General features: G+C 36.2%; 1 protein-coding gene across 3 annotated transcripts in view; it reads left to right on the top strand.

Annotated features, from left to right (window-relative positions):
* Nucleotides 1-11,362, top strand: part of LOC116720475 (phospholipid phosphatase-related protein type 5-like) — a 56,748-nt gene extending 45,386 nt beyond the window's left edge. For 2 of the 3 annotated variants that reach the window (XM_032563764.1, XM_032563766.1), the window contains 3 exons: nucleotides 3,381-3,557; nucleotides 6,217-6,350; nucleotides 6,561-11,362. In XM_032563764.1, coding sequence (XP_032419655.1) covers nucleotides 3,381-3,557; nucleotides 6,217-6,350; nucleotides 6,561-6,669 — 420 coding nt within the window. In that variant the 3' untranslated portion in view covers nucleotides 6,670-11,362. Of the gene's footprint in view, nucleotides 1-3,380; nucleotides 3,558-6,216; nucleotides 6,367-6,560 lie in introns of all 3 variants that reach the window. The other variant, XM_032563765.1, reaches the window with a different exon arrangement.
* Nucleotides 11,363-15,258: the final 3,896 nt, after the last annotated feature.

Genomic DNA, 15,258 nt, shown 5'->3' with positions numbered 1-15,258 from the left:
CTCTTTTTTAAAAAAGAGGTTCTTGTTAAGTTCATTCTTAACAAGAACTTGTTTTAGATTCAGCTCACAGGTTAAAACTGAATTTATTCATGTTCACAGTTTACCACCTACAAGGACTGAATTCACACTCCAAACATTAACTAGTTCTTGTTCAATCTAAATATTTCATATGATGTAAAGTTTGAAGGAACATGTAGGTAATGAGATAATCTGCCGATTTATGCCGATTTGAAGCTTCAATTTCATTGCTCTGCTCTCCTCTGCTGTGGATCCACACAATAACAATCAAATAAAATCTGCAAAATCTGTAGGCTTTTACAATTAGCATATAAAATTGCAGTTTATTCTGTGAAGCTCCTCTGGAGAGTTTTCCCATTTGAAAGGATTTGGATTTTATATCGAGACTTTGGCTAGGCCATTCCAAAACATACTATGCCTTTTATTTTTATATGTACGACTTGTTGTAAGTTTAGAAGCTTTTTCTACGGTGGCCCTGAGGTGCTAACCACTTCAGCAAATTGAAAGCATAATTACAAATTACAAAAGCACTACAACATTAACAAAACAGAAGAGGTATGTCCCAGTGGGAGACCTAAGAAATCGCTGATTGGACTACAGCTCATTTTAATTCTGAACCGGAAGTTACTCTGGTGTGCTTTGTTTTAATGAGAAGCAAAGCAAGCGGGAATACGGTCACATCGCCACGTATTGCCCAAACTGTGGAAAAGAGCTGGTTGAGCCGTCACCAAACCTTTGTAGCAGTTGTGGCAAGAGGCTTTGGATCACCGAGAACATTCATGCTTTTAAAAAACACGTTAAAGCCAGAATAACCTCCGGTTCAAAAGTAAAAATGAGCTGTAGTCCAATCAGCGATTTCTTAGGTCTCCCACTGGGACATACCTCTTCTATTTTGTTAATGTTGTAGTGCTTTTGTAATTTGTAATTATGCTTTCAATTTGCTGAAGTGGTTAGCACCTCAGGGCCACTGTATTTTCCCTTAAGAAATGAAGTTATCATTTGCCATGAAAGATTTGTTAGTTGATCTCAGATATTAAAATGGGATAAAAAAAAAAGAAGGAAAAAACAAAAGCAAACTGAAGGAGGCAAATGCTTTTCTCAGCACTTTAGCTAAACTTTCCCCCCAATAGTGTGCTTTGAATCTTTTGTTTACGCCTAAATAAAGAGCTCCTCAATGACAGCAGGGAGTGATGTGTTCAGCTTAGGTTTATAATGTAGAAAAATACAATCAGTCATTCTAAAGTTCTCCAAAAAGTTAGTTTGCCTTTCAGTAAGTTGCAGCTGCATCACAGATGGTGATTTCTGAGTGGTAGTTCAGATGTGACTGTTAGACGGGTGTTTGTCTGTAAAGTAAATACAGACAAAATGCCTAAAAGTAAACAAAAAGATAATTTAGTTAATAAATTCATTTTAGAAAACAATTTATTAAAATATTTTTTTATTGTACTGCATATATTACATGTTAAAGTTCTGAATGGTCCTATTGAATATAGAAAGATTTCCATCAAAGTTCTGCATGCATTGTGTCATCCTTGGCAGTTACAGGATGCTCTTCATCTTCCTGGGTAGTTTTACACATTTCCATGAGAATCCTTAGACATATTTTCTTGCCAGTGGGTTTTCAGTTTGCTTTCAGAGGCTGCCAACAGCCCCGTAATTACAGAGCTGCACCTCAGCTTCCTCAAAGTCTTCCAATCAGAAGAGCTCCGGCTTTTAGGAATACGATCCTTGTAGACACACCATCTGAAAAAGCTGGCATAAAATGACAGATTAGCAAACAGAAAAAGGAGTTAATAAATAGAGGATCAGGAAAACCTTTTCTTTGCGAGTGTGAGTAATGCAGAGCTTCTCAAGTAAAGTCCCAGGTTAAGTTGGTTTTAAGTCTTATTATGCATATTTTTTCTGTTATCATGTTGAATTTAATTCTGCTGAGGAAGAATACCAGAAAACACTGTTTTTGTCCTGATATATTGTAACTTAATGTATTTTTGAACTTAATGTATTTTTGAAGACATTAAGTTTATCATCTGTTAGGTAAGCATTAGTATAATTTACTGAGTACACAGACTTAAAGGCTCAGCAATGATAATCTGTTCTTCCTATAAACAATAAAAGATATGTATATCCTTTGCATGTGGCCAATCAACGATACTTTATAAATTCTAAATGCTCAGTCATTAGCAATAACTGATTACCGAAAATACTAAAGAACATCTCAGTAATGTTGTTTGTAACAATTTTTATAAATTTCCTGAAATTTTTACATTTGATTGAATATTAAAGGCACAGTCCAACAAAAGGAAACTCTAATCCAGACCCATCATGTGGATTGAAACAGGCACAGTTGATCAATTTTTAGGGTAGTATAAATAAAACCTCTGCTGTACAACTACTATGTCATTTATTATTTAACTGAAAATAAGTGTGTGAGAGCCCAGGTCTATGCCTTGCTGTTCCCATAAAGTTTTACAATGTCAGCAACAGCTAGTTGCACTCCCTGACCTCATCATCAAGTCTGAATACCTCTATAAAAGCAGCGATTATTACAACTGGCTGATTTAAGACTTGCAGCAGTGCGTACAACAAAACGGCAAGAAGTAAAAATGTCAGTAATTTTGGATAAATTTACACATGTTAAAGTGTTATTCCACCTTAACATGTCCTGGCCTTTTTCTTAAGGGAGCTCTACCATTCCCATGGCATGTTCTGGGCTTAATGCAGGTTTTTCAATAGGTATACATTTTTCAGTGTCTTCCTTCATGAGAACCAGATCTGTTTTAAAAAAAAAATCATCCAAAACTTCTGCCCCAGATGCTCAGGTTTTATTTCCCTTTGAGTTTAATAAAGAACTGGATTAAATCAAATACAGTGTACATGTATTATCATTAGTCATTGTAGCCTTATCTTAATGTAACAAACCGAACAGAGCTCATCAACAAAGATGAATCAAAAAACTAGTGGGAGTATGCAAAATGCTGCTCAGCAAATGATTATTGAGGAGGGCAGAGATATTTTAGAGCCTTTTTAAATAAGATGTAAATTATAAAACATGTGTTTTCTGCTTTTACATTGTTTTGTTATCTTTTGAGAGAGGCTTGTCTTACTTCCTCTTTAGCAGACTGAAAATAATTTTATATTGGTTTGTGTGGAACCACTCAGCGGCTGCAAAATGACTGTAGATTGCGTCCTCTTGTGGCCTGATCAAGATGTGCATCCTGCCGAGTCAGTAAGACTGCGGCACCGTCTGCATCGTCTCAGCTGGATGACTCAAGCACCTACATCTAAATATCAAAATGTGTATTTTTTGTTTGTTTTTTTTTCTTCTATTTTTACATATTCTTGTGACTGTGTTTGTTATACAGATGTATGTGACGTTGATGTTTCGGACCAAAGGAACCCGTCTGATGAAGCCCACCCTGTGCCTGGTGCTGCTGTCTCTGGCGGTGCTGGTCGGCGTGGTGAGAGTGACGGAGCACAGGAACCACTGGAACGACGTCCTGGCTGGTTTTGTCACAGGAGGCGCCATCGCTGCATTCCTGGTGAGGGGGAGCAAAAAGAGAGATGGTGCAAAGAAATGTGTAACATTTCTCCTTAAATTTGACAAGCAATTCAGCTAACCTGTGGATCTGGTCTTTAATACCTTCAAAAATATTAAGTTCTTACTTCAAATGTTGTTGTTGAGGAATTTTGACAGATCTCTTAGGATCCCGCAACAGCTTTTCAATTAGGTTCAGGCCTGGATTTGACTAAGCCATTGCAACACCATCCCTTCTTTATCAGCCATTCTGTTGTATATTTCTTGATTTAGCCAATATCTAGCTATCAAACACAGACAGATTGCTTCACTATGTCAGTGTTGGAAAGAATAGGAGATTCTTAAAGAGACAGAAGCAAATTTCAAGGTATCAAATTGCAAAGTCAAATTTCTTAGAAGTGATGTTTGATATATACAGCATTTTTATATCAACAGAAAGTTACTCTAGTTAGTTGATTTTGCTTTTTAATTACACTATGTGCATGGCAAATACATAACATTGCCCCTTTAATTTTTCACATGCTAACCAAGGTTTGTGAAGGTTATAATGGAGATGGCCAGATTCTGCCGTCTCCATTATAGATTCTGCAGTGCATTGTACAGTCTGAACAGCAGAGTTGAACAACTCCTGAAGAGATTAACAACTGTCTTACATTTTTCTCATTTAGGAAAAATCCTACCCACTGTAGAATGATGCAAATGAATGGTCCAAAATGGTAAACTACTGTTGCAGTATACTGTATAATCAGTCATTGAAGTGCTTCATTAGCAGAAGCTGGCTTCTACTGTTCCTGCTAAATCCTTTGGAAGCAACAAATACCTGTTTTTGTTCCAAATAGCGTCTAAAATAAAGTTAACGTGGAATCAGGGTGTTAAAAATAAACTTTATTATTATTATTATTATTATTATTATTATTATTATTATTATTATCACTTGATAATATTCTGATGCACTTCATATACAACACATATGAAGTGCACCAGTGGTAAGTGTTACACTGGTGCAACACTTACCACCAGTGTTGCACCATACTGTCACCACATGGACAATTTAGTAGACATGTTTTTGTCATTGCAGATTTAATTAACACCATTAAGCATAAATATATCCACCTGTTGAATGGTTTTCTCCCATTTCAAGTGTCTCTACTTTAATACAGGCCTAACTGAAACTCTACAGTTTGTAGAGAGCAACTTGTTTCTGATTGCCCCTTTGTTTCTTGGTAAAAACAAAAAAACCATGACTTTACATAATGGGTTTGAGGAATCTAATAATCTTGTGTAAACAAAAAATATGCTGCACACCAGTTTCAGTCATTTACGTGGCTTAATTTGCACCTCATATGTAAACATTGTTTGTCCAAACTTCTATTTCAGTCTGGAATAAGAATTTAAAATATAGGAATAATCAACAGATTTAAGGTGCACCAATTAGATTTTTGTAATCAGTTTCTAATCAGCTGATATTCATCCTGCCAGTTTTAATTTTTCATTCAAATTTCTCTTTAAGAACTATAAAATAGGGGGTTTTTTTCTTGCATTTTTTCCATGAACTGTCATGAATTATTTATATTAGTAGCAGAGGCAACATTAATTTGTGTTTGAAAGAGAGCAAGCATACAAAACAGGGTGTTACTGATATTTTAAAATAAGAAAAACAAATGATTATAGAGTGTAGGATCTTATATTGGGGATTAATGCAGTTAGTGGAGGTGGCATTACTGAAACGGCAGTCTTTGTCTGATTTCCCTAGAGAATGTAGATCCTTATCCTAACTCAGGGATTTCCTGAAGGCTGTTGACCTTTAAAAATCCAACATGTTTTGTGACAGCCAGAGGTTGAAAGCTTACACAGATAAAACAGAACAACTTTTCTGTAATACATGCATCCTTCCTTCTCTGTTTCTCTCTCACAACCAAAAGACATGGACTAACATGTTACTGAGAATACAGTTTCCTTTGGAATAGCTTCTTTCACCTTTTGTGTTTCTTCAGATTTAAGTCTTAAACATTTCATATTGAAAAAGCATAGATATGGTGCATTAACGATTTTTCAGTGGTAGTCAAATTCAGTTAAAGTGAAAATTGTCCAATTTCAGTGGATATCCTTGTGCATCTTAGTTTCTTCCCTTGCAACTTGAAAGTATTTATTTTCCTCTATATGTTTTTACCAAATAAAGTTAAAGTTTGATTCAATAACATTTTTAATTGATTGTTATGGTGTCAGGAAGTGTTGACATCTGAGATAAATTTTTTTTTGACCGATACAGACTTCCTGTTTTGCTTTGACAAGGGACCCACCAATTGTGACTCTAAAAAACTTAAGACGCATAGTAATTTTTAATCCAACACAAAATTACAATATTAAGCTTTGAAAGATGTGTAACTTTCCTGTATTTAATCATTTGCTTAAAAAAAAGTAAATGATGCTGGTTGATACGTTAATAATTTTGCTCATTTTCAAGTTCTCGGTTATTGACCTATGGATCTCTGTTTAACATGTTTCAGAACAGAGGTAGTGTGAAGTTGTTCTGATTGATCCCAGAAGAAAGGAGAGATGGGGACATACTTGGAGCTAAACTTTGTCCATTAGAAAAAGCTGTTGTTGAAAAAGAGAGAATATTTTTTTTTCTTTCTACTCATTTCTTGTCTGCTCTACATCAGGTGTCCTGCGTGATCAACAATTTCAAACCAACCAAGCTAGCAGTGCCGACTCCGCCTCCCCCTCCACAGCGCCCAGAAGCCCCCATCAGTCTGCCTCTGATCAGCCTGCCCCGTGTGGAGAGTCCACTCGAAAAGTTAAGTGGCTTCCAGGTAAGGGATGAGGTGTATTAAGAGTACACCTTACACCAACCAAGAATTCAAGTCAAGGAATGACTTGAATTCTTGGTTGCCTCTATGAATCTGATTCCTGAATGGTTTGGAATATTTTAGCCTCATGTTGACACTATAAATTCCCAAATTTTTAAAAAGTTTTCCTAATTAGTTTTTATCTGTCTCCTTCTTAGGCTCCGGGGCTACCATATTCTGAGATCACATGACCATCAGCCAACCCTGCCCCCCGCCCCGCCCGATGTGCTCCTCCCCTCAAGACGTTGCCTCACCAGCTCAGTCTAGACCTGCCCCGTGAAATCCCCCCGCCCTGCCCCGCCCACCCTGAAGGACGAAAACCTCTGAGGCGAGTCAAATCCACGCAGGTGTGAGGCTTCACTAATCACAGAGGACAAAGCCTGGAGCCAACCGGGAAGCAAAGACCTGTCGTCTCCTTTCCCTGTGATGCTGTGTTTTGTCCTTCAAGATGGCCGCCCTTTTCTTTTGGGTGTAAAAGATCCATGAAAAGACTCTTTAAGGCCAGAGCTGTTAAAGCAATACTGTGTCCTTGCGGTTTTCCACAAAGATTCAACGGTGACTCTAAAGACTGTTGGCTGGTGATGACTTGATATTTCCAATCAAATAAAAAAAAACTCAGCTGAGCTGAGGGTCACAAGTGGATTTTCCTCAAGATCATTTTGTTATACTCAGGACAATTAGGGGAAACAGCTGAAAGAAGACCTTTATGTAATAATGCTGGTACTGTTGAGTGATATGGTACAGATTTTTGGTTCTGTGCACAAGAAGAGATGTTGTCGTTGAGGGAAGCACTTTTGTAAATTATAGCACAGATGAACCAGTTTAAAACTCAGTAAACAATGTTGTAATTTTCAGTTTTGATTTTAATTGTGCAACGTGATAGAAGAGTGGTTTATACACACTAGGGCTTTGCTTTTGATACCAGTTTTTCTTTTGTTTATTTACTCCTGAATCGGATTGTCATCAACTTTTCAATACTATAACATTAATGTTACAGTGTGTTTCAGATGTCTGTTAGTTTGATGTCCATGCTGTGCAAAATCTCCATGTGGCATTTTTATTGTTCACTAGAAGTAAAAAGCATTACTTTTTTAGTACTTCCCATAATCTATTAACCAAATTTATGTCTCATATTTTCTCTATTAATGCAAATCTAAATAGATGGCAACATGGTACTTCTTACATCTAAAGTCAGTTAAATTTTGCACAAACATCAAACTGGATTTTAAAGAAAAAAGCTGGCTGCTGTTTGAATTAGGCATGGAGCAGCATAATATTTTCACATTATGATGACCCTGAGTAAAAGCCCCACGGTTTCACAGTATCAAGGTATTTAAATGAGTTTAAGAAACGTGCAATATGATCTAATTGCTTCTATTTAAACCATAGGGTTTCTGCAGGTTTTTTAAGATGTAAATTTAACCCTTTTTTTTATTATTCACTGACTTGAAATTAATATGGTATGGTATTAACAAAGACCATAAGTTTTACCATTTGTACTGTCAGTATGTACTTGGGGTTTTGGTTACATGGAACAATAAAAACATGATGCAAAATTTAAAATACAAAATAAATAGAAAAAAACAGAAGTTATTAAAGCTTGTCAGGACAATAATTACTTACTGACTTACACCTTCAAGAATCTTAATTAATTAGCTACAACAACATTTAATTTCCTTTTGGGACTAATAAAGTATTTTTTAATTTGAAGGAAAGAAATCTGGTAATTAAATCTACATCAAGATTTTTCACTTGAGGCCTCACGTTCCATTATTTACATCTTAAATTTCTACATTTGTTCCTTCATTGCTTCATCTATGAAATGTTTTTGTTTGTTTTACTAATATATTGGCAGCATTGATTCATTCTGTTTGGTGGCTGAGGAATTTAGCAAAATGGAGGACAGCCAACAGCTCTGTAGGAATGAATTATCACCAAACTCTCAAACTAAATCAAATTTTGCTCTCTCTACATTTTAATTTGCTTAGGCAACTACAATTAAATAGTCATTTCCCACTAAGGACAAATAGTCCTATCCACTTCCAGCCCCTCTTTCATGAATAGGTGTTTGCTTAACAAGGTTTGGCTTAAAAACAGTTTTTGATCGTTGGCGAAAGCCTGCCAACTACCGTTGACAAAAAGCTTTCTGTATACTGAGTAAGAAGGAGTAAGAAAGTGACGAAGTGTAGTAACATACTGTATATGCCAAAGTTAAACAAGAACAAAAAAACCCTCAAACTTAAGTTATTTTTTACTTGCATTGTAAGGTGAGCAGAATTCTTCTAATTATGTGAAAAGCAAATTATGTTTTGTTTTATTTTGATACAGGTGCTAAATAAAGAATAGGTTTTTTAGTTGAATAAAGCACATAGAGTAGATACAAATGTAGCTATTTGATATCTAAATGAGAAAAAATAAACTCAACTGGTTATAACTCTAATCACTAGATGGCAGATGTGTCAGAGTAGAAGTAGTAGAAAAAGAAACAAAACAGCAAAGCTTTTTTTGAAGAAATACAGTGTGAAGAAATCAGTTTTCCCACTAAGGACAATTTGTCTCTTATCCAGGAACAATGACGACTCAAACACTGTGTTGATATTCTGGCAAGACTCCTTAACTGTCTGTATTTCATTCTACCGAAATATTTCCAGCTAAATTTCTCTTATTCCTTGGAGAGTGAATACATTTGTAGCCTTTTTTTTTTTTACCAGCTAACTGGCAGTGAGCAGCAGCATGTTGTTAGGGGCAGTGCATCACTTCTGTGCCTCAGAATAATAAATCTCCAGTCACTCAAGCACTTTATTTGGCATCTCATTTTAAAAATCCTTCAAGCCATGAAAATGCCATGACAGAAACTTTTGACAATTTGAAAATTTTTTTAAATCCTTGCAATACCTTGATACCTGTGAGCAGCCCATGCCTAATTTGACTGAATCTATCTGGTCCAGTCATTCAAAGGCTTCTCTTCAACATGTTTTCCACACACTGACTGAGTTTATTGGCGGCATTGAGACCTCTGACTTTGGTAGAGTATTGTACAGTGGTTAGGTTTCTTCAAACATATATGATGTTATCATCCAGTTTTGTATGGTTTTGATAATGTGAAGCTACCTGAAATGTTCTTGCGGCATGGTGGACGGCTGTAAAGCAGGAATGTAGCTCAGTGAAGAAGAGTTTAAAATCAAGCCAGCCTGCAGTCAATGTGTATGGCTCACAGCTGGCTCAGCTCTGCTCAGTTTAAAAGAAAACTACAGGTTCTTAAAGTAAGAAGAAAGTGTGTTATATACAAGACGTCCTAATGGGTTTCTTATGTGTGTGCGTTTGCTGTGTGTGTGTTTGGACTTATTTAGATCTGTGCGTGCGTGCGTGTGTCTGTGTGTGTGCGTATTTATAATGAGCACATTGTAAGGCAGCACAACTGTTAATTTGGCAGCCTGTTTTTCTTAAGTTAAACTGTCAAAAGTAGCTGCTATAATTACACACTCACATTCGTTTGTAACTGCAGGCCTCCGAAGGACCCCTGCCAAGGCGTCCTAACAATGCCGGTTAAAGCAGAAGGTGCTCATTATAGCTTTGAGATTACCTACAGTATTGTAAGTCTGTTTTTATTTTCTTCTTTTTTTAAGAAAAAAAAAAATTACTACACCCCCTCTGGCGAGATAACGTTATTTTCATGTTAAAGTCTCTGTTTTGTATTTATTTACCAAAATAAACTGCAATTACCACTTAGTGAAGTAAGATTCTTTTATACAGACGCAGATTTGACTTTTTACTAGGTTTTTTACTAGGTAAGGCTCCAACAAGAGCCTTAAACATTAAATGTAAATTCACAGTGCCTTGCAAGAGTATTTGCATTCTCTGACATTAAACCCACAATCTTAGCTGCCTTCTATTGTGATTTTATGTGATAAACCAACCCAAAGTGATATGCAATTGTGAATTCAAAGACAAATTATGTATGGTTTTAACTGTTTTACAAATAAAAATCTGAAAAGTGCAGCATCCATTTGCATATGCTCCTGCAGAGTCAATACTTTGTAGAACCACATTATTCTTTGTGTAGAGCTGCAAGACATTTAGGGATATCTCTGCTATAGGCAGTCATCTATGTCATCAATAGGCTTTTTTTTTTTGCTCACCATATTTTTTCTGGATATTGGATTGAACTGTTATTTTTTAGATGTTCAAAGCATGATATGTTTTAAAATCTAACTCTGTTTTGAACTTCTCAGCAACAGGCTATTGTGTTCCTCAGTTTTCTCTTCACAATGCTGCTTGTTCACACAGTACACCTTTATTTAACATGACATAAAATCACAAACAGATGGACTCGGTTGATGAAGGCAGTTGATTGCATCAGAGTTCAGGGGGCTGAACACAAATGGACACCATACTTTTCAGATTTACTTGTAAAGCTATTTTGATAAATTTTCCTAATGTACATTTCATAATTATGCACTACTTGTTGCTAGTCTAAAATCCTAGTAAAAGCTCTGGTTGTAATGTATTAAAATGTGTTATGAATACTTTTGCACGGCGCTGTAAATGCATTTCTATTATTTATACAGCTGTTGCTGTTATAGATCACTGACCCTTTACAGACTCCTAGCCTGCATGTATTGGTTTTTCTGTTTTTACACTACTGCTGATGAAAACATCGAGGTTATTGTTGCTTTCATTGCCTGGCCCAAGGAGAATATGCAAACTAGAGAAGTGAGAGATCAAACCACAGAGCTTCCATTTGGCAGAGAAAATACTCCTCATCTTGTGCCACAGCCACTCAAATCCCCATTTCCATGTGATATCAACAATAAGTCTGTGTTATTTAGGAGTCTCAGTAAGAACTAAAGTGGAATTTTTTTTATTGTTGTTGTTTCATTGCATGTCACATAAAAATGTTGATGCCCTAATTCCACACAGTTTAGCATAAACACCGCAATAAATATAATCTTTCATTTGACTTCTTACTACTCCTCAGGATTGTGCACACAAAGAATGTCCCACAGGACATTAGTCTTTCAACATCAGTCAAAAAAGGGAAATTAGATTGGATTCCCTTTCTACGTCTCTAAACAAATACAATTTCACGCTTTTCTTGCCTCTGATTGTCTGAGCTTTGATTCAGGCTGCCGTAAAAGAAAGATTTTCTCTCTCGTTACTGTGATCTTGAACAAATGTTTCCTTACTTCATGTTCTGAAAATTACACATACAGGTAGGCAGCTTGCAGAAGTGATGGAATATGAATACAGTTCAGGTCAGAAGTTTACATACAGTCGTTATTGGCATGAAGGTCAGATTGTTTAAGGATTTATTTAAACTGTTCTTATCTCAGTGTAGATAACGAACAACTTGGATGATTTTGTGGCTTTTCCCTAATCCAAACATTATTAAATATACACCTACAAGCTCCAATGTATACACACACCTCAACTAAGTGCCATTATTAATTATCATTTGAACATAAATGTGCACACAATGATGGACACATTTTACATTCTGACAAAAAAAAATCTGCCCCTGAGATTGTCAAAATATATTATGTGTGATAGATCAAATATAATCAAATAAATTTACATTGAAAAGTTATTTCTTTGATCGTAAGAACAAATATGTTTTCAGAATCCTTTCATTCCTTAGAAGTGTGCAATTTAGGTTACATGACGAAGAGAATTTACCCCTCAGACATAAAGATTTTTTAAAGATTTAAAAGACTATTTCATTGAATCAGATTGAATATTAATACATTAATATAAATAACTACCTTATGAATTGGCATAGTTAATAATACAACTTTGGTGAGGCCTTTCATTCCAATTCCATTTTTTTTAATTGTTGGTTTTCTGCCACAGATCTCTCTTCTTAAATGCTCAATATTATTAAGGTCAGACCTTAATAATATTAAAACTGAAAATGTGTTCCTAAACACTTCACTAAAATGCCTGCTCATAAATATCATAATGGTTGCAGTAGGCCACCATGAGCACAGGGTGGTGCTGTTTAACTGTGCCTAATAATAAGGCTTTCAGAAAAAAAAAATCACCAGGTTGAAAGCTTCTGGTAGTAAACAACAAATTAGGACGCTAAAATGCGAAGAATCCAAAATCTGTGTATCTTTTCTAACTGAAGCCTCTGATGGACCATAACAGACATTAGTCATCAATCTAATGAAGCAATTTAATGGCAGACAGAAAATTTCTCTCTTTGTCAGTCTGTCTCACAACTGCCCCGATCTTGTCCCGCCTCCTCTTTGTGTTCCTCTGAATTTGTGGTTGTCAGTCTTGTTAACAACAAGACGTATGTACACCCCCACACACACACAAACACACACACGCTCAGACAGAACTCTCTGGACTCTCGACAACATTATCTTTTCCGGAAATTGCTTCTCAAGCACAGCCAGAGCCCCATTAGAAAAGAAGAGCTCTATGCTGTAACCTTTTTAAAAAGCCATTAGTGATGCACCTGCCTCTCTCTGTCTCTTCGTTCCTGTTTGTGTGTCCTATTTGTCTCTCTTGTTAACACTGACACACACACACACACACACACACACGCAAATACACACATGCACACACATTTTTTTATATCCTGATTGCCAGCATCCTCATTCCCAATCCTATAAACTAACTGCTGAGCCTAATAAACACATTTCCACTCCAATTAGAGTATAAATCTTTCACATCTTTGGGTTCCACCTCAGAGTGCAAACCACTCAATTTAATTATTTGCGTGTGTTATTCTAATGCCTCGTGATTTTTAGGTCCCCTGTTTGGGACATAAATAATTCTCCGTCTCTAAGGTAAAATCAACAAAATAATTCATAATTTGCCAAGTCACCACAGTCAACAGGCAGCATTTCATCCTTAATGAAGAAGACATTTAGTATATATTTAATTGATGTAATAACATTTAATATCAAGTGTCTTGCCAAACTGTTAAAGGCATATTGTTTCAAGAAAACAATGAAGGGTGCTCTTTCATTTACCAAGAGAAGGATCTTGAAGGTTGTTTCTTTTTTTTTTTAAGTGAGGTTCTGAGAAGTAATAGTCAGTAATTGTTTTGCTGTAGACAGATGTCATATAATTTGTGGAACACTCAGACGGAAATCTTTATTTAGGCTGATTTTAATAATTCAAACTGAAAATGACATCTATAGATTTGTATCTTAATGAATTAGAATATTATTGAAAAGTTAATTTACTTTAATAACACAATTCACTAAGTGTAACGCATTTTAGATGTGTCTCTGTTTGAAGACAGCTGATTCAAATAGTCCCATTAACTCCTTCTTCAAGTTCTGCAGAGGCCTGTAGTTTTTATTCAGGTGTGTTGAACCAGGGAAGGAGCTAAGCCCCACAGGCCTGAGACCGACTTTGAGCACCCCTGCATTATAGATTATTTACACCCAGACTGATTTTTTTAAAAGCCTTTATTTCTGTTAAATATGATGTTTTTACACTTGCAGATTAGAACATTGCATCAAACCAAAGTGAATTAATAATACAGAACTGAGGACTTATTGAGGCCTTAAAGTACTAAGTATCAAAAATAAAGGCTATCTTCTAATCTGACAAGAGTCTTATTTTTTTATGGTTTTTTAAATTTACTGTAATGTATTTGTACAGGACGAGATATTAAAGGTTTACACTTTAACCAATATTAAGTTTGTTGCCATTATCTCAACCGAACTTTGTTCATGACACTGCCCTACAGTTTTGTTGGATTAGGTCACTCACTGCCTGTGACTCATCAGTCTGCTTAGATTGGTGTAAACGTTTGAATTTGTGTGTCAGGTTGTAATTTGTGCCACCACATCACAGTGGTACGGTTCTGTACTTTACCGGGTCCTGTAGTTTTTATCTTGAAAGACTGGCTTGTGGCAGTGGTGGTTCTGGAATGAATTTACCAGTGGAAAGGTTTTTACATGGGGGCACTTCACAGATTTAGAAGATGTAAAATGTGATTCTGAATCTTTCATTCGTAATGAATGAAAGATTCAGAATCACAACAACTGACCCCTGTAGAAAGGGTCCAGATCTGTTTTACAGCGGCACTGACCCCTGTTGGCCCCTCTTTACAACCGCCCCTTGCTGGCAGGACTCATGACTCCGGCTGATACAGCTTACAGCTTTCACCTGTGTGACAGCTCCTGTGGAACCACATATGTACTTTGGCTGAGAAAGCAGTAACTATCTCAGCGGCAGTTCTTTGTGAACATGTAAATGATTAACATCCTCTCAGTGCTATTTGTAGTGTTATGTCCTACAAATATGAAAATGCTTTAGTTAAAATTTGTTCAAATGGCAAAAACTGGCTCAGCCCAGGTGTGAAGTGCTTTTAGCTTCCTCCCCACTCTGAGGATTTCCCTGCCATTTGCCGTCTGTCTTCTCCAAATACTAACAGTAACTTCACAGAACCTCAGTGCAAAAAAACTGAACCACGACCAAGGTATTTCCACTGGTGAAATTTGCATTTGGACACTGTTAATCAAATATTACTCATACATGTTTATGCAAAACTTGTAACTGGTATGGAGGGTTCTCATTCTAACAGAACAACCACACTAAACAACAGAGCTAAAATGGAAACGTTTAGCTTAAGGTATTTTCACATACACAAGCAGCCCAGTCAAACTCATGACCTTAATCTATTTAAGAATCTGTGTTTCAGAGACTGAAAAATGTTTGTCTTGATTTTATGTGATGGAGGTTGAGCTATAGCACAACAAAAGCAGCACAAATCAATTTAGGCTGCCACAAAAACCTACCTCTGGATTTTTTGTTTTGTTTTGTTGCTAAAACATCTCAGAAGCTAAATCTTGCTAAGATGTTTTGTGCACTGAATTGCCTGAAGTGTTG

The sequence above is a fragment of the Xiphophorus hellerii genome, chromosome 5 (assembly GCF_003331165.1).
Source record: "Xiphophorus hellerii strain 12219 chromosome 5, Xiphophorus_hellerii-4.1, whole genome shotgun sequence".
In the NCBI taxonomy this organism is placed as follows: Eukaryota; Metazoa; Chordata; class Actinopteri; order Cyprinodontiformes; family Poeciliidae; genus Xiphophorus; species Xiphophorus hellerii.
Note: the sequence above shows the minus strand (reverse complement) of the source record. Positions and strands in the feature narration are given on the sequence as shown.